The following is a 22,701-nucleotide window of genomic DNA, read 5'->3' as shown; positions in this document are numbered from 1 at the left end:
AAGAAGGAGAAGGTAAGATTAATCGGACATATTCTACAAATGGAGCAATGACTTGGTCCATCCATACACCTCTTCGCTTTGCTACAATTCTATTGCTGTTTTCCATTACACTTAAACTACTTAGATGATCGATATATGATTAGTAATTAGCATTAAAGCAACCTTGGGGTCCAGGGTGGCCGAGTGGTTAGGTAGTGGGAATTGAAGATGTCAAATTCACGACAGTGAAACTACAATAAATTTTTCTTTCTTTTTCAACAAACCATGACAGGTGCCAGTAGATTAATACTGAGTAACATAATCCAAATTTCGGTCCTTATGAATACAGAGAATGAAACACACTGGGTAAATGAGATCTTTATTCAGGTTGAATAATTCCGCTATAAAGCTAAAGTTCTTTCGTGTACAACATAGCATACATGTATAAGGAAATTACGATTAATATTACAGTTAACTTTCATATAAGTCCATAAAAAATTACACACGAAATAATTATATGGTTAAAAAGATCAAACAATGACAACTGAAAATGTTCTCACCACGTTTAAAGTGTCTATCACCCAAAAAAACCTTTCCGCTCAACAATAAACCAATTTCGACATATTAAAATTCAGTCCTAAACAAAAGGCATCATCTCGAGGCTCTAGGAAATAAACTCATACAAATCCTTATATTTATTCCCCTGGGCCTCGAGATGATGCCTTTTGTTCAGGACTGAATTTTTAATATATCGAAATTGGTATATTATCTCCACTTGCCTAACACTATTTCTTTAGTTCGCTTAAACTCTGTCCTTCAAAGTCACTCCAAGGAAGAAGAATGGACTTCATATCGGATTGACGTCACAGACTGTTTTGCATTGTGATATTTCTTTGAAATAATTTGTGACGTCAACCCGGCGCGCGGTATCGAACCCATTTCCCTCCATTGCTCGGTCATGGATCAAACTATTACCACTTTTGCCGTCTTTCAAAGCGAATCAATAAGTGAGTTTTAGCTAAAACAACACAAAGGAAATGTGATAGGCACTTTAAAACTGAGTCAAATTAGAGTGCAAAAAGCAATTACTGATCTCAATGGAAATGTCCAATCAAGTGAGAAATGCGTATCATAGTGAAAACTCGGAAGCAGTCCTTACAGTTAGTATCAATGTGATATATGTTTGTATTATATTCGGAGGCAAATTGTTACAAATTTTGGCTCGGAACTTAAGTACTTTGTTTTCTATGAAATTCGACGAACAAACTGTTTATGACTCAAATCTTGGAGGAGTGAATTAAATAATAGAGACATCAGTTTTGTTAAACTCAAGTCCCTGCTAAACTGTTGAAGATTTTCGCTCGATTTTGTGTTGCTTTACACAACGTTGAATAGCGAAATGGACAGACATATTTCATCAAACATCGGCGATTCTTGCTAACTACGACGGATCAAGGCGGCTTCACATACAAGTCACGTGTCTTAAATTCCGTTTTTCATTGGTCAATTTTTTTTCCGCTGGCGCAAGCTCTGTGGCCTGACGGATGGCCATTGTTCACAGTGCAAAGGCTATGAAACTCTTACTGAATCTACATGGCATATTGCGGGTGTCTTTCTCCGAACATGTTTTCTGAAAGCAAAGAAACTTCTTAATTTGCTTTCCTTTTGTTTTTCAAAAACAATTTCAAAGACCAGCATTTCGGTATAACTGAAAAAGCAAAACGTTATTTCCTTTAATTTGCATTCCAGGCTTTTGAAAAAGAACCCTTCGAGTATGGCATTTCTATTTAAACTTCAATGGGCCAGTGAACAAGCAAGAGGGAGAAAGTATGGGTGGACCCACCCACAGTACAGACTCAGGCCATACATGATGCTACTGTTTTTTTCGTGTTCGTACGATTCTACACACTATTTAAGGGCATTTTTTCTTAACTTTCGATCTTAAAACGTTTTCATCGTTACTTGTTTGTGGAATAATAGGAGGAGCGCACTACGAAAATGGCCACCTTTCCACCACACGGAGAATTAGCTGAGAGTTAAATATTTGAGGATATCAATAAGATCCGAAATTATTGGTTACCACAAAACCTTTCCCCACACTTTCAAATTATTGTGATCAATTAGCACTTAATCGAGACTTAGATGATACCAGTGAAATGCAAATATCGTCGCAATTTTAAAGCGAGTCTTAGAGTGAACTTATTTCAAGCATTTTGACCAGGAGATGATACTATTGAAAGATTTACTCGTGACAAATCTGAATGAAACGTAAATTTTGATACAGAAGAATGCCCACCTGGTCTGATCTGCTGAATACACTATTATTCAACTTTTTCCCTACACAACTAGGCTGTACTCCACCGTATCTTTGCCATAGTCATTTTCCGCTTCGCATTTAAACTTTACAAGCCCTGACGGAAATTTAACGTTTTTATGAATCTTCAAAGTACTTTTTGAGGTGTCATCATGAATGGTAAAAAGAGAGCTCCATGGTTTGCGTTTGGCGTCAGTCCAATGCTCACATTTCTGGCCAACACATAACCACCAACGAAATGTCGGCATTGGATAACCACCCAAAACTTCACAAGAAAAAGGACGGTCTAAGGGCCATGAGAATATTGTGATGACATCTCTCCTCAGAACTGGCTTTTCTGAAAGTAAATCAAGAAGATTTATTATTATACAATGGTGATGCTATCTCAATTTTGATTGGCTAAAAGCACCCCGCTAATTCTAGATGGCGCTGTGTCATCGAGTCACATCTACAGACACTGGCATTTATGCATGTAGGTATGACGCGTTTTTGAAGACAATGAAGTTTTGTTTACATCTCGATGTCGGGAACATTTTTCATAAGACCGTACAACTTAACTTTAGAATTTTGTTCAAAAGTTTCAGTTCGATTCAGTTTTTCCTGAAACGTTTTCAGATGTTTTAGGCTTAAATCCTTTCTCAGCCTTCGGCTTCGGCAGATAACACAAACCTCGGCCTTGATAATTCTCGCTATCATGCTCAACCTCATCCAATAATTGCTTATAGGTGGTTTGCAACCAATCTCTAGAGACACAGATAACAATGATGCAATGTACAATTGCTGGTGGACGAACAAAAGTAGCCAATGAGAGATCTTTTGTTTTCGTCCACCAACATGTCAGTGATGACGTTACATGAAAACCATCTTTTGCAAAGGAACAGGGCACCCAACGATAACGTTTACAAACAGTCAAAAACTCATTAATAATTCATAAGCCTAACGGCGAATCAAAACATCGATGAAAGGTAAAAGGTCACGTGCATGAGCTCTAATTAGGTTTAAAACAATGCCAATTAGAATTCTTTACCTAGGGAAGATATCGTTGACGTCACCTGTTGTTATAAATGGGTGAAACAGAGCCTCATTGGCTGTCTTAACAAAGGGTCTTTTGTTCCTGTGGTTGGCATATTTGAATGTTTGTAAACAGATATCTTCCCTATAAAGATTAGCAATAAGGCCCGGCTTGTTTTCTTTTTTTGTATGTCACTATCTTCCTCTCACAATTTGAACCTCCCGAGGGACACGCTTTTTGTGTAACGTTTTTGAAGCAGTTCAAAAAAACTCGAAGCACGTGTTTTCTCGGGTCTAAAACTCGTGTTCTTGAACCCGACAAAACACTGCTGATAGTACTAAAAAACATTTATTTTTACATTACATTATGAAATAAACAGCAAATCGATAAAGAGAAATGAAACTATTAGATATGAAAGAAAAATGTTGAGAACTCAAAACTGAATTCCCCATCCTGGGCGCGTTTACCATCGAATGCGTGGCCTAATTTTGGATCGGTTGGACTGAGTAAAAAAACAACAACAAACAAAAAGGAATCAGAAGCAATGTGAAATAAAACAGTTTCCAGCTGCACAAAGAGTCGAGCAGCAGGAAGCAGAAGCGAGTTAAGAGTTAAACCTAGTTGGTTTTGACTAGCGACGCGAGTGCAAGAGCAAGCACAAGCATAAGCAGCTTATGCTAGTGAAAACGGGCGTCGACATAAGCATCAAAATCAACCACGGCAAACCACCATTTTGTTCAAATGCTCAGACACAGGGAATCTGGAACGAGTGCTTTAATAGGCCATTTCCGAGTTCTGGCCTGCCTCATCTTCAAAGTGAGTCTAAGTACGAAGTTTTTGTTATGAAAATTAGTTTTTATTCATATGTAAAGTAGAACTGATTACCATCACAAAAACTTCGCACTTAGACTCGCTTTGAGGAGGAGGCAGACATGAACTCGGAAATGGCCTATTGGCCAGACGCAGCAAATTTCCTGGTGATTATGCTACGTTTCGTTTTCACACAACGCAAGCGAACGCAAGCATAACTGCGCAAGCACAAGGAAAAGGAAAAAATTGATCCTTGTGTTTGTGCTTGCATCAACCCCCTTTTCACGGTGAAATAAGCGCTCTTATGCTCGCATGGACTTGTGCTTACGCTTGTGATTGCGTCGCTAGTGAGATTAGTTAATTTTTTTTTTTTTCACCCACGCGGACAGAGAACCTCTGTGGAAGAGTGTCACGTTTATTCTGGGGTTGAAATTGAAACTGAAAATCTGTACGTGCAAAGCCAAGAATTACATTAGAAATCTCTTGGTGTTGTTTTTTTTTTTTTAATATATGCTTGCTTTTATCCCGGCGCTCGCACGTTTTTTGAAACTCTGACCTCGCTTATACCAAATCAATTACTTCGACCAATCACAGCAGGTGCAAAGAGTGTAATAAACCAATCCAAATTCGTAGCAATTCCATGTACCTTGATCAAAGCGAGGCAAAAATTGTGCTGCAAGTCGCGATTGGTTTTGGTTTTCCTTCTCAGTGGTTGATAAACTGGTGCGAGATTTTTAACCAATCACTAAGCGTAGCAATTGACCTCTTTTAGCTTGTACGTTTTGTTTTCCCATTTCAGACCACGTGATGTTTTCAAGGGAATTTTCCTTTTGTTCCTTCATAAGTTCTTCGTACATTTGCACGTGCATAAGACGACATATAAAAGAAACTGCTCTCTACAGGAACATCACGTGGTCTGAAATGGGAAAACAAAACTCACAAGCTAAAGAGGTCAATTGCAATCGTGTAATTACGTTTGACAGTCATTTCAAAACTGCCCTAAAAGTTTTTTAAAATGTTTTATAAAGTCGTTACCTTCCTCAAATCCTTTCCTTTTATTCAACTCAAAAACATCTATGAAAGTCAGTCGGGCGACGGAGAAACGGTGGGGAAAAAAGCACAGCCTTACAGAGAAAACTGGACAACGTTATATTAGTTTAAATGTCTTTTAAACAAACCTGGAAAAACGACTTGAAAGTTCCTTTCGTCTTTACTTCCTTTTTCATTCCGTGCCAAACACTGGAAAACTCCAATGTCTTCGGGGTCGCGGAATTCGCTAATAATCAGACTATCATTTCCCAGTATGTATCGACACTCTTGAGTGGCATACAGGCACGTTATAACGGGTTTGCCATCTTTCTTCCAGGAAATTTCAGGTGACGGAAATCCATCAGCAAGACATTTAAGCTCCAGCGAAGAGGATGTACGATCAAGGACAATAGTTTCGTCTTTCGAAGGATGCGAAATTTTTACTGGAATCGGACCTGGAAAACAAGCAGCCAAGATTGGTTTGGGAAGAATGCAAAATTAGAGCGAGTTTCAATCGAGTGTCGTAAAACCAAAACCAAAGTAATTGCTTTGGCCAATCAAAAAGGACGGAGACAATCCAGTAAACCAATCAAAACTCGAAGTAATTACACGTAGCCGACACAAAGCGCGGGAAAATGTGCACGCGCGAGCCACGATTGGTTTTTGTTTCGCTTCTGATTGGTTGAGAAAGTGGCGCGAGAACTTTAAACCAATCACTAAGTGAAGTAATGCAAAACCAAAGCAATTCCTTAATTATTTTCGACAATCAATTGAAAACCGCTCCAACAAGTTGATTCTATTTTGCCGTGCGTCTTTCAGTAACAGATTACACAAGACGTCAAAATGTGGTAAGAACATTAGCGACACACTCGACTATCGCCTCGGATGCCACTTTTTTGTTCCTACCGTTATCTGCCATCTATCCCTGAACAGACACTGTTTTATATAATTTTAAATAATAAAGAATTAAAAGATTTTTATGACGACGTCAGCTATGCCGAGTCTACCAGTTGATGAGCTGGTCATTATATGAGTTCATATTGAGCTCTTAGAGTACCAAGATATGACGAAAGTTAATGTGAGTTCACATAACGACCAGGGGCCCGCTTCTCGAAAGTCCCGAAAACTTTTCGGGCCCGAAAAGCCATTTTTGAAACTGCCAACTGCTTGTTTTAGAATCCCGATCTTTTAACATGTTTTCAAGGCAACAAAAAGCAAAATAACTGTGAAGTTTGACGACTCAAATCCTCTTCATTCTTGAGATACAAAGGGAATTGTGGCACCCGAAAACGGCCCGTAAAGTTTCGGGACTTTCGAGAAACGGTCCCCAGCTCCGGGATGGCTTCAGCCTTGACAGCTCATCTGGCAGAGCACTGCACCGGCATCGCAGGATGGGTTCGAATCCCGTCCAAGGCTGAATTTTTCTGGCTTTCCTTTCGCTAATGCTCAAGTAACGTTAATTGACAACTGCGGGTGATCAGCATCTTAACTTGATTCTCTCCGCAGTTCAAATATGTATGGCTTTCATAACTTTCGTGAAATGTTCCTTGCTGTAAAATTAATCCTGTCCAATCACGTTTCTTTTTTAGGTTTAATTTTCCTAATCTGAGCATTATAAAGTAGATTACTTGTGCAAAGAAGGTCTGGCTACGTTGTTATATTAATATTAAAGCCAAGACTAGCACTGACTAACTTCCCCCTGACAATTCCTTTCAGATTCAGTTTTGTAATAGAGTGTATCGCTCTCAAACTCAGAATACTAGTGTCAATACCAGAGGCACACGACCTTCAAGCGTGTAACTAGTAACTCTTTTCCTTGGAACAAATATGCCAAATATGGACAAAAATGAGATTGAAGCTGCACGCGAGGGGAAATGCACGAGCTATGTTACATCCAAATAAGGAAATATTAAAACTCAAAATACCCAAGCTCTGAACCAGAGTTAAGGACGTTGCCTACTATTGTTATTGCGCATACCTTCTGCGCATCTCCAGATACTTGGGTTTCCTATCGGTGATGCTTACTAATGCAGGGATATTTTTGCGCGGTTTAAAACTATGCAGAAAAAGTAGATCTTCGTAAGTACTCTTGGTATCCAAAAAGAAAATTGGGGGTAATTATGCATTTTTGAGAGATAATTAAGCTTCAATTTGAGAAAGAACGCCATACATTCCTTTGCATTTTGGAGCTTTTAACAAATACTGTTCATGAATTAACTTTGAAAAATGCGTGGTTACCCACAATTTTCTTTTTGGATTTCAGTAACACTTTTTAAGATCTACCTTTCCTGTATAATCATAAATCAGGGCATAAATCATGACCCTTAAGGTCATGAGCTTCTGTCAAAACCCAACAATATTACACAAAGGTTGGGGAGCAGGGTTGGCGCAATGGTGTCATATGTGGGTTGAGTTTGTTGTTGGTTCTCTCCTCGCTCTGAGAGGTTTTTCTCCGGGTACTCCGGTTTTCCCCTCTCCTCAAAAACCAACACTGCCAAATTCCAATTCGATCCGGAATGCTCGGACAAATGTTGAACGATTTCCCGTGCCCTCTTAACGTGTTCCGTGGGTGAAAAAATTACACAATTACAAATTACAATAAAAATTGTGTGGAATCCAAACACAAGAAAATGTAAACACCTCAGAAAACCAGTTCAGAATACTTAAGCGTAACACCCTATAACAAAAACTGCCACTTTGTGATTAAGTTTTCTCACACCAGATTGATCTCTTTTGGTTTGCAACACATAACTTTCCTAAAATAGTTTAGGGTGTTCAGTTGGACAGTAAAGCTCATCTGGCAGGCATGTTTGCTTCCAGCCAGCTCTATGATAATCCTGAGCTGAGCTAGTTTGTAAGGAAAGCTCTAAAATAATGATAACTCCAATATCAACTTATCTAAGATGATCACACAATTAAAAGGTCCAGCTAAAAAGGTGACTGGTTAGTTGTGAATCTCAAGTCAAAAATACTACCCAAACCCTCTTCCCATTTTGTTCAAACTTTCAACATTAAAAGGTTATCCTGGTGCCAGAGGTTTTTCTTGAGCCACAAGAGAGCTGCAAAGCAACGAGAAGAGAAAAACCTCTGGATACCTTGGACTTGAATCTCACTTTCATGCAGACGCCAGCTGTCAAACTTAACACGTCAAGCTGTTAATTACAAAAGGGACCAATAGCAACTTAGCAATCACGTGTTGCCTTGGCAATACCAATCAAACGAACCAATCATTGTGATTTGGTTAGGTAAAAGGTAAAGTCTGCCATGAGCCTAGATGGCCCACCAGGCCTGTGCTTATCTCCAGTTCTGTAGCATGAAGCGACTAGGAGTATTTCTACTCCCCCCTGGATGGGATGCTAGTCCATCACAGGGTTACCCCCAGCATTAAATTCACCGGTACCCATTTATACACCTGGGTGGAGAGAGGCACCGTGAGAGTAAAGTGTCTTGCCCAAAAACACAACACAATGGGATGTCGCCAGCCAGGACCCGAACCTGGACCACTCGATCCAGAGTCGAGCACACTGACCATGAGGCCACCGTGCCTCCCACATAGTGATTTGCATGTTTGTAAAAATATCAACCAATCCGAGCCTGCAGGTCAGATCCTGACCCTGGCACCTGCATGAAAGTGAGATTCAAGTCCAAGGTAATCAGAATTTTTTCTTTTTTCACCACTTCAGGCTCTCTCACAGCTCAAGAAAAACCTCTGGGTATAAAAAAAGGTCCCTTTTAGTCACGTAAAATAAGCTGGGGCCCCTTTTAAGAAATACTACCAATTTTACTTTGCAATAAAATTTGAAATTGGCAGCTGGTTACAGTAGAGTGACCAGCTGTTATCATTGTCAAAATAAAGTTTAATTAATCTTACGTTTGAAAGAATCTGTCTTTAATGATACTTCGATGTAGGAATAATACTTCAATGTAGGGAAAAAAGTATCCGAATTTTCTGAGAGAAGTAGCTGATGCTTTCTTAGACGTCAGCATTGCAATGATGAGGGCCAGAAGGGCTAAACAGTACTGTCTGCAGCTAGTTATATCTAAACCACTGCCACCCATCACAAGAAAGGTCATTGTTAATTTACAAATTAAATACATGTAATCAACATTTACCAGAAGCTTGAAGATATACAGTAGCCTCCCTGTGAATTCCATGTACTGATAGCCTGCAACTGTATATTCCAGTATGTGATCTGTGAACATTGGTAAAAACTAAGTCTTTCCTGCCAAATTCATTTTGACTGTATGGTACGACACTGACTCCTGGCAGCCTTGCTGATGGTAGTAACAGAGAATGATCTCCTGTACGACTGTACCAGTGCACGGTACCACCATGAGAACCTTCACAGGTAAAAAATGCCTTTGATCCCAAAAGTGCTTTCTTTAGCAAGCTTGGGGAAATCACAACATTAACTTTACCTAGTGATGAAAAACATTAAATTTATAAGTAAAAAAACATATTAATCATTTTTCCACCAACTCCCCAATTTTTTTTTTAGCTTGTTTTTCCTTGTCCCAGCTGTGACGATATAATTTGCATTGTTAGTAAGAGCCAATCAGATCTTTCTATTTACATGTGCTCGATTTAGCTTGCTATTGTCTCTGGTCTTGGATATGCCAGCTTGTAACTTTATAGTTTGGTCATTAAACCAGTTGAGTTTAAGTACTTAGTATGAGTCCTCACTTCTCACCAGCAAAAGGTAACAGTTATTTCTAGGCCTTAAATTGAATTAACAACATTAAATAACAATGATGGGAGACACATCCAGGACCCACAGCTGTATTTTGGAGCTGCCATGAGGCTCTGTATTGCTGACAACACATTAAACACATATCGGGGGTAAAAGGAAATGATTTCAAGAAACAAAGGCCCTGGAAAATGATTGTTAAAAATGATATCACATACTTGGATCCATGACCACTAGTCTTATTTCCCTGGAGATAACTTGACCATTTTTTTCCGCAACACACTTGTATCTTGCTCCATCATGCCTATCAACATGATGAATTGTAAATATTGCACCATTTCTGGTTAACTTGTCACCCTCGTTTAAGAAAATAGGATGGCTACCAATAGGAACTTTCTGTAACCGTACATCTGCCTGAGGATCATTGGTGGTGCAGTTGATAACAGCAGACTTGCCCAAATAGGCTGTCATCACTTCTATTTTCTGGGAATCAACCTCGAAGTCGAAATTAGGTGCAACAGGACCACTGTGAATTCCACCTAAAAATAAAGAAAGTAATATAATTTACTTATCATTGTCAACAATGAACTGGTGCAGTGTTATGGAACAGTTTACCAACTCATTGTGGTGAGCAGGATCTCTAGCATCTTTTTACGCTGGTTGCAGCAGCTACTTTTAATGTAATTTATCTATTTAAACACGGCTCTTGTGTAAAGCAGCTCACGTAATTTATTATAGTTTTAGATAGTTTATACTACGAACTTTTATAAGTAGTACCCAATGCAACTGATGAGAATACCATGGATAAATAAAGTTAGTTGATTTGATTTGAACCTAAAGCACATCACAAGCCAACACAGTGTGACCCAACAAAAACCCATTCCATTCCCCTCCAACAAAATAAAAACTTTAAACAGCAGGAAATAACTTTTATAATAATATGTGCTTGAAACGCTTTTAAATAATCTCTCAGTTTTTTTCAAGTTTCCCCAAGGGCTGCCATCTTGAATAACTGTGATGTGCTACTCTACTGTTATTAGACAAAAGTTATTTGTGCTAAAAAATAGACAAACTAGTGTTTAGGCCTAAGATTAGCATTTTTGTAAAGGTTAGGGTTGTTTCAGCAATGGTACCATTCACCCCCTCACCCCTACCCCCTACCCCCCAGCCCCTCCCCCTACCCCCACCCCACCCCTACCCCCTACCCCCTCAACCCTACCCACCCCAGAATATTCATGCTGGTAAGCAATGCCCATGACAAATAGGCCGTTTTACAGTTGTTTGATCAGGTACCTAGCCTATGAATGGCTGCAAGGCTGCCAGTGACCTTGTACTGATACTAATAATGCAAACAGGGTCACAGGCAGCCTCACTTCCATTCTTAGGCCAGGTAACTAAGCTACAACTGTAACATGGTCTACATTGAAGGACTGTATATTAACTAATTAAGAATTAAATTTAGGAAGAAATAACAAGTCTACATAGTCTAGCCAATAGTTGAGTAGTAAGTTAAGATTTCGAAGTATCTCCTTGTAGGAGAGGTCGGAGCTATGGAAAGCGTATGACTCTCCTTTTGAATGGTTTGAGTGCACAGACAATTGAATTGAAGCATACCACAGGTCATTAGAGCGTACAAAAGAGATAAAAACAAAATATTTGAAAACTTTAAAATCCCAGGAAATTGTCATAGTGCTTAAGGTTAGTTATATGAAAAGACCAAGCGAAATAACAACAAAGACAACACCTGCTGTAAACCAGGAGAAAGATGCTGCATACAACATCAATCGAATCGAGTCTCTGAAGAGAAAACTCACGGTAAAGAAAAAAAAACTAGCATTCTCGAGAAAGGGCCCACAGGAGGCTTATTTTGCTCTTGAGGAGGCCTTTGTCTGCACATGAAGAGGCAAAAGGGAAGGGAGATGAAAGAACCACAAAAATAAAATATGCATCAAAATCTTACCGGTTACTAGAAGCAGGGCAGTAAGATACAAGAAAAACATCGCTCAGCTCTTTGCAGTTGTCTTTTATATTTCTCCGGTCACTTCCTTTCGTTGTTGAGTCTTCCCTTAAAATGTTCCGAAAATAAAAGAAAAATTGGCGAGTTAAAAAGCAAATTCAAATATTCCTATAACTTGGCCACAACACAAAATCTTTTGAAATGTGATACACTTTGTGTCTTCCAAAGCAAATATACGAATAGTTCAACGGCGATAGGCGCGTATTTCAAGTGCCTTTGCTCTGATATGCTGTGACCAAGGTGACTAGAAAATAGTTGCCGTTTTCGAAATAACGTGTTGCAATGTTTGTAATTCATATTCAAATTAGCCGCGAAGGCGATTTAAACAGTAAATATAATTGTTCGGGATGTACCCAGCGTGCAAGGTGATCCAAAACATGCAAATTGAATATTTTTGTATAGTACTTAGGTAAATTATTCCCAAGGGTATTTCTCGAAATAAATGAAGAATGAATTTTACTTTCAATGCTGACAAAGGTAGTTGGTATTCTGCAGTTGCGCCCATGCGATATACGCGACTACCATACATACCAGTTATCAAGATTATAGAGCGGTCGTAAAAAACTACGTCAGATATTGGTCTCGTGAGGAGGTAAGAAAACCGTGTATGTAGAAGACGGCAGTCCCAGGCAGAAATTTATGCGGTAGGTTGACCGAAAGCCTTTGATACGATTTAAGAATTATTTCAAGAAAATGAACGAATTTCTTTCGTTGGAAACACTCGGGCAAACTGCCCATATTTCAACAACTATTTCTGACTTGCAGATGCTCGCGTATGCCCTACGAGAAGCTCTCGTAGGGCAAAGGTCTGATTGCGCTCCATCGTTCGCATATCTTTCGATTCAATGTTCGCACTCACGACTGTTGAAACAAACGAAACAATAAAAGTTTAAAGATGATTGTTGCTTTATCCATTGCATCTTCTACGTCAAAAAATTAAGAATTTTATACCATTACAGTCCACCAAAACTAGAGACACTTACTTTGCCCTGTTCGACGCTTCAAAGTAGAAAAATCTTTCGTTATAATTTCGTTTGGGTTTTACGTCGTCAATCTCTTTTACCTCGCTCTTACAAAGATCATAATCAAAACCTTCACTCGCTGCGTGAGCACTTTTATAAGAGATGTTTTCATCTGTCAATGAGAAAAACGATCCGGAAATGTCATCACAATATTGTCTGGCCAATGACGAACACTCGTTTTCGTCCTTGGCATGTAATTATCCCACCACACCTCTGCCGGAAAACCGGAGAAGTTTCTGCCAAATTCAGTCGTGTTTCCCTTTTTCATATCACGACCTTTGTCGATTTGCAGCACCCGAGGATTTATAAGTTCTAATAACACCGAATAAGGTTCTATTTTCATTGCCGTAGTGGTTTTTTCGGCCACCAGGCCTTCTCTCCATATGCAATCCTGCATATGGAGATCATAATATTCATCTACGGTGTTTCCGGCGACAACAGCTGACCCAAAATTCATTCAGTTTGTTTGGCGGCCATCAGAGATTTATTTTCAAGTAGTTTTGCTATATTTTTATTTCTTTACAACAGAAAATAATTTAGAATCTACATAGTCGTTCTGGGATGATTCCGTAATCTGCAGTATAGAAGGATCTGTCATCTCCATAACAGGCAGATTTGATTTGAAATCGCCCATATCATATTTTGTTATTTTTGGAAAGGAAGTCTGCACATTAAAATATCGCGCAGAGCAATTTTCAGTTATTTGAAACCTAACGTTATAGTTTCCGGCTGCAACAGAGAGAGGATGTGCTTTCATTTTTTGCAGACCAATGCAACATTTCAAGATGAATCATAGACCACTGAACTACTTCCGAAGAGCTTACCCAGCTAAACGCAATTGCAGCACGCAATAGAGATCAATAGAAAACACGAAAACTGGAAAGCGAAACATTGAAACATCGCTTCCTTACAGTAAGGGAGACGAGAGTCTCTAGACTCCAGAAAAAGGCCCCCAGATCTAGGCCACCCCTCAGTGCTCTTGGTATACATGTCATACATGGACAACATTTTTGAATCCTGCTAAATTCGTTTAAGAGAGAAACAACATTGCCTGTTGTTTTTCCAAAAAACCTCTCTAATGGTAATCCCGCGGTTGTTTTCGTGTCACTGAGTTACGTCGTATAATCATGAATATCATCATCATTGCGTAAAGAAATCATTTATGGGAATCGATCATTTTTTATTATCATAATGTACTACCTCTCAGCTTTCAAGTATTGTACATAAGAATCAGATTTATCTTTCTTGTACTTTTCACTCTTAGTATTTTCATTATATTCTTTATTTTTATGTAGATCTATGTAACGATAGGATTCTCACTCATTTAATTATTATTTCCTTGATATTTTATGGTAGTGAATTTGATAATAATGAATAAGGAGGTTCACAAGTTACGACATTCCAAAATCTTCATATTCATTTATTGTCATTGCAGAGGACTCTTTCGGAAGAGCTCCACATGCACGTGGGGCGAGAAGCGGAATTCGAGCAGATTCTTTACATAATCGGATATTTTTGCGTTTGCGAAAAGCTGCTGAAGGCTGCGTGTTCCACGCAAACTTCACAACTTTAAAACCGTTTCCCGTAGAACAGCAGGTGTACCAAGAATCGACAACTTTGAGGTTTTCCTCTGCGCAGAACCTAAAACGGAAGTAATTATTCTCACCTCACACATACACATTCGTCTTCCATAAATGCTTCAAATCTTGGCTTAACTTGTGAATAATATAAATAGGCGCACAATGCCACCTTCGTAGCAAATTTTATAAATGAAAATGTTTGACGTGAGGCTTAACTTAACTTATGGTATTTGTGCTTGGGGTAATTGTCCCTTGACATTTCAAAGAAAGATTGTAACTTTACAAAAACGGGTCTTACGTCTTATTTACTTCTGTAAGTCTAAAGAACACACCGTACCCTTCTTTCTCAAATTCCCCTACCTAGCCTATTTTTTAGAGATTGTAGCTATTTACTGTATGATATAAACAGACAGTCAGCACCAGCTAGTATACTCAATCAGTTTGTTTAAACAAGTCAGATTCACAATTACAGAACTAGATCTGTCTCTAGCGACTCGCTTTATTTTAAGTTCTCTAGAACTAATAAAATGTATTCCTTTTTCTCGAGAATTGGTGCCCAAATTTGGAACTCTATTCCTTATTCGATTAAACTACTTAAACGCTCGTTCTTTCGTAAAAAGATAAAGGAATTATTACTAAGTTTCTTGCGGTCAGAAGATGATTATGTCGAAGTCTCCCGTCTTATTAAGCTATTTAATACTTTAAGTTAGCCTCTTGTCATAATCTTAATGTACTTGTTTTGTTTTAGGTTAGTTCATTCTATTTACTGTGTAACTGTATTGTAATGTCTTTACTGTTATTTAGTCCATCTATAGATAACCTTGTACTTGTAGTATGTCCTCAGTTCTCCCCGCCTCGATTAGTTTATAAGCTATTTGCGGGGGGAAACAAATGTAATTATTTATTTCTAATTTTCAATAAATTTTGTCGTTTTGTCGTTTTGTCGTTTTTCTGACACTGAGGTATGAAAGCCAGGGCAATTTTAATCGACGATATTTGCTGAGCCCATCACTGCGTTTTTTATTTCATTGGTGAAATTGTTACATCGATCAAGCGAGTTCACAGAGTTCAGTCGTTTTTCGTGCGAATGACCTGGAATTCTGTCCAAGTTTCGCAATAACTTGCCTAAAAAAAATGTGGGTGTGTAAGGTCATTCGAGACGGATAAACGCCTTTGCATGGAAAATGACACCCATTTCCGGAGCCCTGTTGCTCCTTACGAAACTTAAGTGGGGATTTGCTGTCAGTTCGTCCCGGTTAAAACCAGCGTGAAACAGAAACCTCGCATAAAGTGATAAACAAGCTTACTTTCTGAGCCCACGTAGAATAAAAGGAACACATAGAAAAGAAGCTCCATCAAACTGACGAAACCCTGTCAAATACAGCGAACTACGCATACATTCGTTTGCGGATCGGTACTTTGTAAAATTCAAACTCCACTAAACGTACATTTTTCATTCGACACTACGAAACAAAAAAAAAACATAGATCGAGAAGAATTTCATTATTTTGATTGAATTTCAGGAGAACAAGTACAATTAATTTTGGCGCCATTTTTTTATATAAGAGTTTCCGGCATAGTCTTTGCAATTCGTCAAAACGAAAGACCATAACAAATAATAATTCAGTTTGTTCAACTTGTCTACCGGTACCTTGGCGTTGAGATGAAGGGGAGAGGAGTATTTTTTTCTGTTTCATCGATGCGAACCATTCGCTTCAAAGTCCAACAAAAATAACGTGATGCCGAGAGGAAACGTGTCAAAAAGACAATCATACAACGGAAAATGGTTTTAAATGACTCCCAAGGAGTTGTGTTTTCGGACACACATGACTTTCTGATGCTTACGTGAACAAGGAAATGCTTCGTACTCCGGATCACTTTTTAATCCCCGTGATGGTTTTAACCCTTCCTCGTAACGGCACGCGCAAACCATAGTTAATAGAGGAGGACTGGTTATGAGTGCTTGAAGAGGTTAAAGAGTCACGTGACCAAGCAAAAAACCAAAACAAAGGCATGCATTTTTGAAGTTTGCCGAGTTCCATAACTAGTCCTCTTCTAGCTATGGCTGCAGTCAGCACTACTGATTATTGGACCATCTATCAAAGGTCACCTCTTCGCTGTGTTAAGGGCTTTTATTTATTTATTTATTTAAATATTTATTTATTTATTTATTTATTTATTTATTTATTTAAGCCGCGGACATTATCAGCCGACATACCAGCCACCCGATGGGGTTTATTTGCTAAACTAGTTTACCTAAATGGTATAAATGCTGCCGAGGGGGAGGGAGATATGTTCAATTATGCTTGAGGGAATTTAACGACGGTTCGTACGTGGAATTGAAGGGAGATTGTAGTAAGTCTCACAAAACGTGGACCCCCAAACTACACCCCATCCTGGACCCCACTCGAGAAAACTGAGAAAGAAAACCGGAGTTAGAGGATACGAGCATGTACCTCTTGAGATGGTCTTAATGAATAAGCGCCGAGCACTATGATTCATGGGGTTGATTGATTGAAACCATACACTTTTCCCTTGTGTAGACTCCCAATCGCAAGTAAGTTTGATCCTTGTTTGATTTAAAAAGGTAAGTTGAGGTAAAACTGAACAACTGCGCATCGTTTCTGAGCAAACAACACAACGTAAACTAGTCCCCAGAGAGGACATGTGGTTACTGGTAAAATACGAAACCCAGAAAGAATGAAGGAAATAAATGGGAATAGATTAATATTGGCATCGAGCATGATGATCATTTCCGAGTTCACTTCAACGTCTCAGTTTTTCACAGCAAGTTGAAGCGCGTAGTGCTGTGATTATTCCACTTTTCGTGGGACTAATTATACATCAAAGAACGACTTAACTTGGGAATCACCAAATTCTGCATGACAGTGGTCAATATAAACTAACCGCTTAATTCATTGCTCGTCCTTTGAGGTGCTTTCACAAAGCATCACAGAAAGTTCACAGAAGATAAGCTCTGTTGGGCAGGATTGGTATCTGGTTTTGAGACCATGGAGATATACGACATGTTGGATGCTCTCGTAGACGCCAAATGCCTTTTTTTCCATCGTAATACTCACATATAACGGAATCTTGACCATTCAGCCCTATATTGAGTTCAGCCTGACAGCTTTACCTATAATTTTTATTTCACGAATCTGCGATGAAGTTTATATAAACGGATAAAAGGAGCACCAATTAAAGAAGCGAGAATGAACCAGAAGACTAAAATACAGAGCAGGCTGCAAGCTTCTGTTCTAATTCCCTGCTAGCAATGATCTCTTTTCCTTTTGCCTTGCGTCAGCCCAGCGAACGCAAAAGAAAAGCTTAAGAGGCTCTGTAACATTTTATATGTGTAAGATCTTACCGCGCATCTTAATTTGCGCATTCGCGCATATAACCGACTACAGGATCAACTGGATCATTTTCAATTTAAATCCTTCCAACTTACATATCACGAAGATATCGAATGCAAGATAAAGGAGTCTTAACTGATATCCGGGACAAAGACCTGCCTTCGGCGAAAACGAACATGTCAGGAAGTTTCAATGTCTTTCTTTTAGTATTCTGATTTCCTGGTTTAGTTTGCTGGCTCGTCGTTATTATAATATTGTATCCACCACAAGCCTACAATTGAAGCTTACCTTAATACTGTTTCATTTAGTACAGTCTCGACGACTTTTTCTCGACTCCAAAAATGCAATGTTGCTTATTTATAAGTTTCCTAACAACACCTGGCAACACGGACATACAAGTAATACGCAATACTTATATGAACCATGCTCCAACCATGTTTGCTTTCTTGTATTTAAAACGCCGTAGTTATACAATGGGATATGAAAGTCGATTATGATATGTTTACAATTAATCATGTTGGTCAAAATGGGGAGGGTTTTGTTTGATTTAGCGTGGACATAGATGGAAACTATTTTGATTTTCTAGTTTCTAATCAAATATTTAATTTGCTTTACACTCTGTAAATTACTTCTTTCTCTTATTTCTTCTGTTCATTAGCTCGCCTTTTTACTTTTATTTTTTTCTATGACATTGATATATTTAATCGATGTATAATACTTCAGGGCTTTCGTTTGAGGCCGGTGGTTTCCCATTTCATGTTCGGTACTTTGATGCCAATATTTGAGGGGTTTGTTTTATTTTTTAATTTAAAAATGTTTTAATTTAAACTTATGTTTTAAAGAGAGTTTGAGTGAACTCCAGCCTTGCCTGGAAAACTGATTCTTGGGTCCCAGAAACACTGGAAACAGCTTTTCTGAGTGTTCTATTTTTTAAATTTCCTGGGGGGGGGGGGGGGGGGGCATACCCCCTGATCCCCCTTGGTAGCTCGCGCCTTCTCACCTCGCAAAAATATTACGTTCGGTACTTTCAGAAATATGTCCGCTACTTTACAAAACTGTCGAAAACCCTGTAACTGGTATTGCTCTTTTCAGTTCTGGATTATGAAAAAATGAAATTGAATCCAACTAAATTGAATTGAAAAGAAGGCTACGGGTAGTAGCTCTTATAATTAAGTGCTTTCAGAGTAAGTTTGAATGAACTTGTTACTGTATCTCCTGAAAATACTCGGCTTCTTTTTAGGGACGAATTAAATTTACTTTTATAGTTCGAACACAATAGGAGCTTTCTGACTAGTAATTTTTCTAATACCATATATACTTAACCCGAACAGAAATGAGCTTAATCTTTTTTTCGTGAGTAGCCGCCGAAGTACTGTTTATAAAAGATGATACTGTAGTTTTATCAAGATACTTGATGAAAAAGACATGCTGCGCATATTTTTATGAACAGTACAACTTGTTTATATAATTTGACGATTGAAAAACTCTGATAAAGGAACTTGAGTATTCTGGATTTCGGTTCCGCGGATTCCGGTTTCTTGTTTTCGGATTCCAAATTTTTCATATGCCCTAGATGGTGTGCGTCGAGTATAATGTGACAACTCAGCTATTTGCCACAACACATAGAACTTCTCCTTGCGACCACAGCTTTCCAGTGTATTCCCTTTGGCAAATGGACCTTCATGACATGAATGCAGAAATTTCATCTCTCTAGGCTCCGCTCTTATCTTGTTCTAAAATTACCCAGAACTGAGAAAAAAATCTTTCAAAGTTGAATTAGTAATAATTTTTCGATCCTGGCAGGATGGGCTCTTGGTTGTCAGCATTCCATCTATTTTTCAGAAACTGAAACGTTTCTTTCCCCAGTTATTTCTAAACTGTAATACGACTAAAGTCAACAGATACAAGAGAGTTTGCCACGAAGTGCTCTAAAAATTACCCAAAGGGAAAGCCAGCTGGGATTGATCAGTATGTAAATTCACCTCTCAATTTCAATGCATTGGCTTACTCTGGCCGCGGCGTACATAATACGCGAAAGGAAATATTTATACGAGTATAAACTCCCAGGCCAGGCCAGCCGCGGCTTGAGAAAGCCGTGAACGCAGATTTTATTCCATTTATACAGGGTGTTTGCGTCTTATGTAAGCCGCGGCTTATTTTCTCTCTTATAAACGACCCCATTGTCAAGTAAACAAGTTAGTACTGAGAATGAAGATTATTATCCTCCTAATGGATCACTGAAAGTCTCTTTACTAGCCAATGAAGAAATCTATGGAAGTAGTTAGAAGAAATAATTTTAGATCGTGCCGGGAGTCAAAGGAACTACTAGTTCTCGAGTACTGACACCGGCTCCCAGAAGACTTGATTGCCGGGCCGCCTTGGGATCTTGACTAATGTAATGAACAATTGTCTGGTTTCATCATTCATGTGAAAGAAACCTTTTGAAGGAGCAGGCGTACTCAGTTGACGGTTAGTGCGCGGCTTTCGGAGCGAGAGGTCCCCGGTTCGATTCTCTGTGACGTCAACGTCTGTTGCGACTTTCCTCTGATCCGTGTAGCTATAGCTTTCAATATCCGTGAAACGGAGCTTTCACAGAGGGAGGGGGTAAAGGGCGCAACTGAAGGAACCACCGACGTTGAAAAAAGTGACTTTACCTTTACCATTTAACTTAACTGAAAAAAAATAACATCCTTCGTACTGTCAAACAAAAATACCGTGAGAAATGCGGATAAAATGGTCAAAAAGAGAGCTGTATTAAACAACAATGGAATATGAAACATATGTACATTTCAAAGACCTCATCAAAACGATTGGAACTTTCGATAAAACACAAAAGCATGATGATTTTTATTTGAAAGCAAGAAGCCCACAAGTGTGAGCCATACAAGAATGCTTTTAGTGACTTGTAAGTCTTTGTTGCGGTTCGCTGGATATGTGATGTCAGTCGTCGACAATTTTCAAAAAGCAAGAACAGGTTACGATTTTAACACCTAAGAACTGGCTCACGAAAGCAGACGAGCAAGTCGGGAAGAACTAATTTATCTTTTTTCGGTATTCTGATCGCCTAAGTTAATTAAATTTGCTGGCTCGGCGATATTACAACAACTGAAAGTCTGGCTTACCTTTATGGATGAAAGCTGTTCAGTGATGGCTGTTTCGACTAGTAGAGTATCAACGACTTCAAATTATGAAGTCCTTTTTTCCCAATGCAGCTGGTTAAAACGTTGCCTTTCGAATTCGATGCGTGACCACACAAATTGACAATGTGTGGGCAAGTTTGCTTTCTGGTGGATTTGATCTTGTGAGGTAAAAGTGGTCGCACAATAAGATGTGACAGTTTATTATAATGTTTACAATTCATCATCTTGGTCCCAATGGGGAGTGTTTTGTTTGGTTTCGAGTGGACTTCCATGTGGTTTAAGAGAAGAATGACACTATTTTGATTTTCTAGTTGCCAATCAAATATTTAATTTGCTTTATACAACTGTATATTTAACAATTATTCCATGAGCGCGCGTTGGATACGAGATGATAGAGTTGGTTATAATCATCTCATATCCAACAAGCGCGAGTGGAATAATTGTTTTATTAAAAACGCCCACAAAATATAGTAAACTAGACTACAATAAAAATAAAAAGGCCCAAAAAATCACGCATATGCTTGCCGTGTTTGTAGATCATGGTATAATGGCTCACAACCCATGATGGCTTAGCCAATCAAAACTCTCGAATTGCATTATCCAATGATCCAGTTTTTAATAATACGTATTAGCTCCTTGGCACTTTTAGTTTTCTAGTTATTTCAGGGGACCAGCGCCCCTTATTATTCTTATAAGTTTTCTTACTATTATAAAAAAAAAAAAAGCAATGTAAAAATATGGTTACAAACAAATGTTGTTCTTGTTGTTGTATTTCTTTGACTTCCTTCCTTTAACAGTTCGTCTATTTACTTTACTTCTAATTTATCCAACAATATATTCCAGCCTCCTGGACAAACAACGTGCAATAGGAGTTGAAACGTGTTGTTATAGCGATATTTACTGTTTATAAACATTTTTTTAAATATATATATATATATATGCTATTTACAAAGTAATTTTTGTGAAATTAAAATGTTAAAACAAAACGTTTTCGGCTGTTTGCCATCATCAGGGTTTTTTTATATTTAAATTTTGCCAATAATAGAAAAGAACTACCTCTGTTTCAACAGCCAATAGATCTCAGGTTGGCACATAAATGACAATAGGGACCTTTAGATCGGCGAACGATGACATCTACGATGCGTGTTTTCCGTTCTGAGCACGCGCACTTCGAAAAATGTTGGCCTCCAAACCGTATGCGCATGCTCAGTACGGAAAACTCGTATTCGTACTCGTTTTCCTATCTAAAGTCCCCAATAGGTGACGTAACGGTGAGTATTGCTATTGGTCTGTCTGGTCAGCGGCAATGTTGCAGGCTGGGAAGACTCTGACTTGTGCCAAAATCTGAAGCTCTGTCGATATTTCACCGTTCTGTTGAATTCGTCCATAAGTCGTTTTTATGGTGCACATAGTAGTGGTTGGTAACGGTTCAGAGCAGTTTCAAGAGGCTAGCACGTAACAGTTTTACAACTGATCGCCCTGTGGCCGTCAAATGGAACATCTGTGTTTGAGGAGATTGGAAAACCGGAGCACCAGGAGAAAAACCCTCTCTGAGCAGAGTAGAGAACTAACAATCTCAACAAATGAATGAAGGGGGTAGTTTCTAAAGAAACTGTGGTGCTGCGTCGGTGGGGACTGATAGTATACAAAAATTTGGTTTTATCAACGGAGTTGATAATGTGAATTGGCCACCGTACAGAGATTCTAAAAGCTGACGTTTCGAGCGTTAGCCCTTCGCCAGAACGAATCGAGGA

General features: G+C 38.7%; 1 protein-coding gene across 3 annotated transcripts; it reads right to left on the bottom strand.

Moving 5' to 3' along the window:
- Positions 1-341: 341 nt before the first annotated feature.
- Positions 342-21,046, bottom strand: LOC138015180 (lachesin-like). Of its 3 annotated transcripts, none has more exons than XM_068862117.1 (6): positions 20,930-21,046; positions 11,793-11,897; positions 10,051-10,371; positions 9,258-9,563; positions 5,294-5,599; positions 342-2,630 (listed from the first exon to the last, which is right to left on the bottom strand). In XM_068862117.1, the coding sequence occupies exons 2-6, from the start codon at positions 11,830-11,832 to the stop codon at positions 2,317-2,319; spliced, it is 1,287 nt and encodes a 428-aa protein (XP_068718218.1). In that variant the 5' UTR covers positions 11,833-11,897; positions 20,930-21,046; the 3' UTR covers positions 342-2,316. The 3 variants fall into 3 exon arrangements, with proteins under 3 accessions (XP_068718218.1, XP_068718219.1, XP_068718217.1); XM_068862118.1 differs by lacking the exon at positions 20,930-21,046 and adding an exon at positions 16,103-16,310; XM_068862116.1 differs by lacking the exon at positions 20,930-21,046 and adding an exon at positions 12,833-12,990.
- Positions 21,047-22,701: the final 1,655 nt, after the last annotated feature.

Source organism: Montipora capricornis, chromosome 9, assembly GCF_036669925.1.
Source record: "Montipora capricornis isolate CH-2021 chromosome 9, ASM3666992v2, whole genome shotgun sequence".
NCBI classification, from domain to species: Eukaryota; Metazoa; Cnidaria; class Anthozoa; order Scleractinia; family Acroporidae; genus Montipora; species Montipora capricornis.
This window is presented reverse-complemented; position numbering and strand designations above follow the sequence as displayed.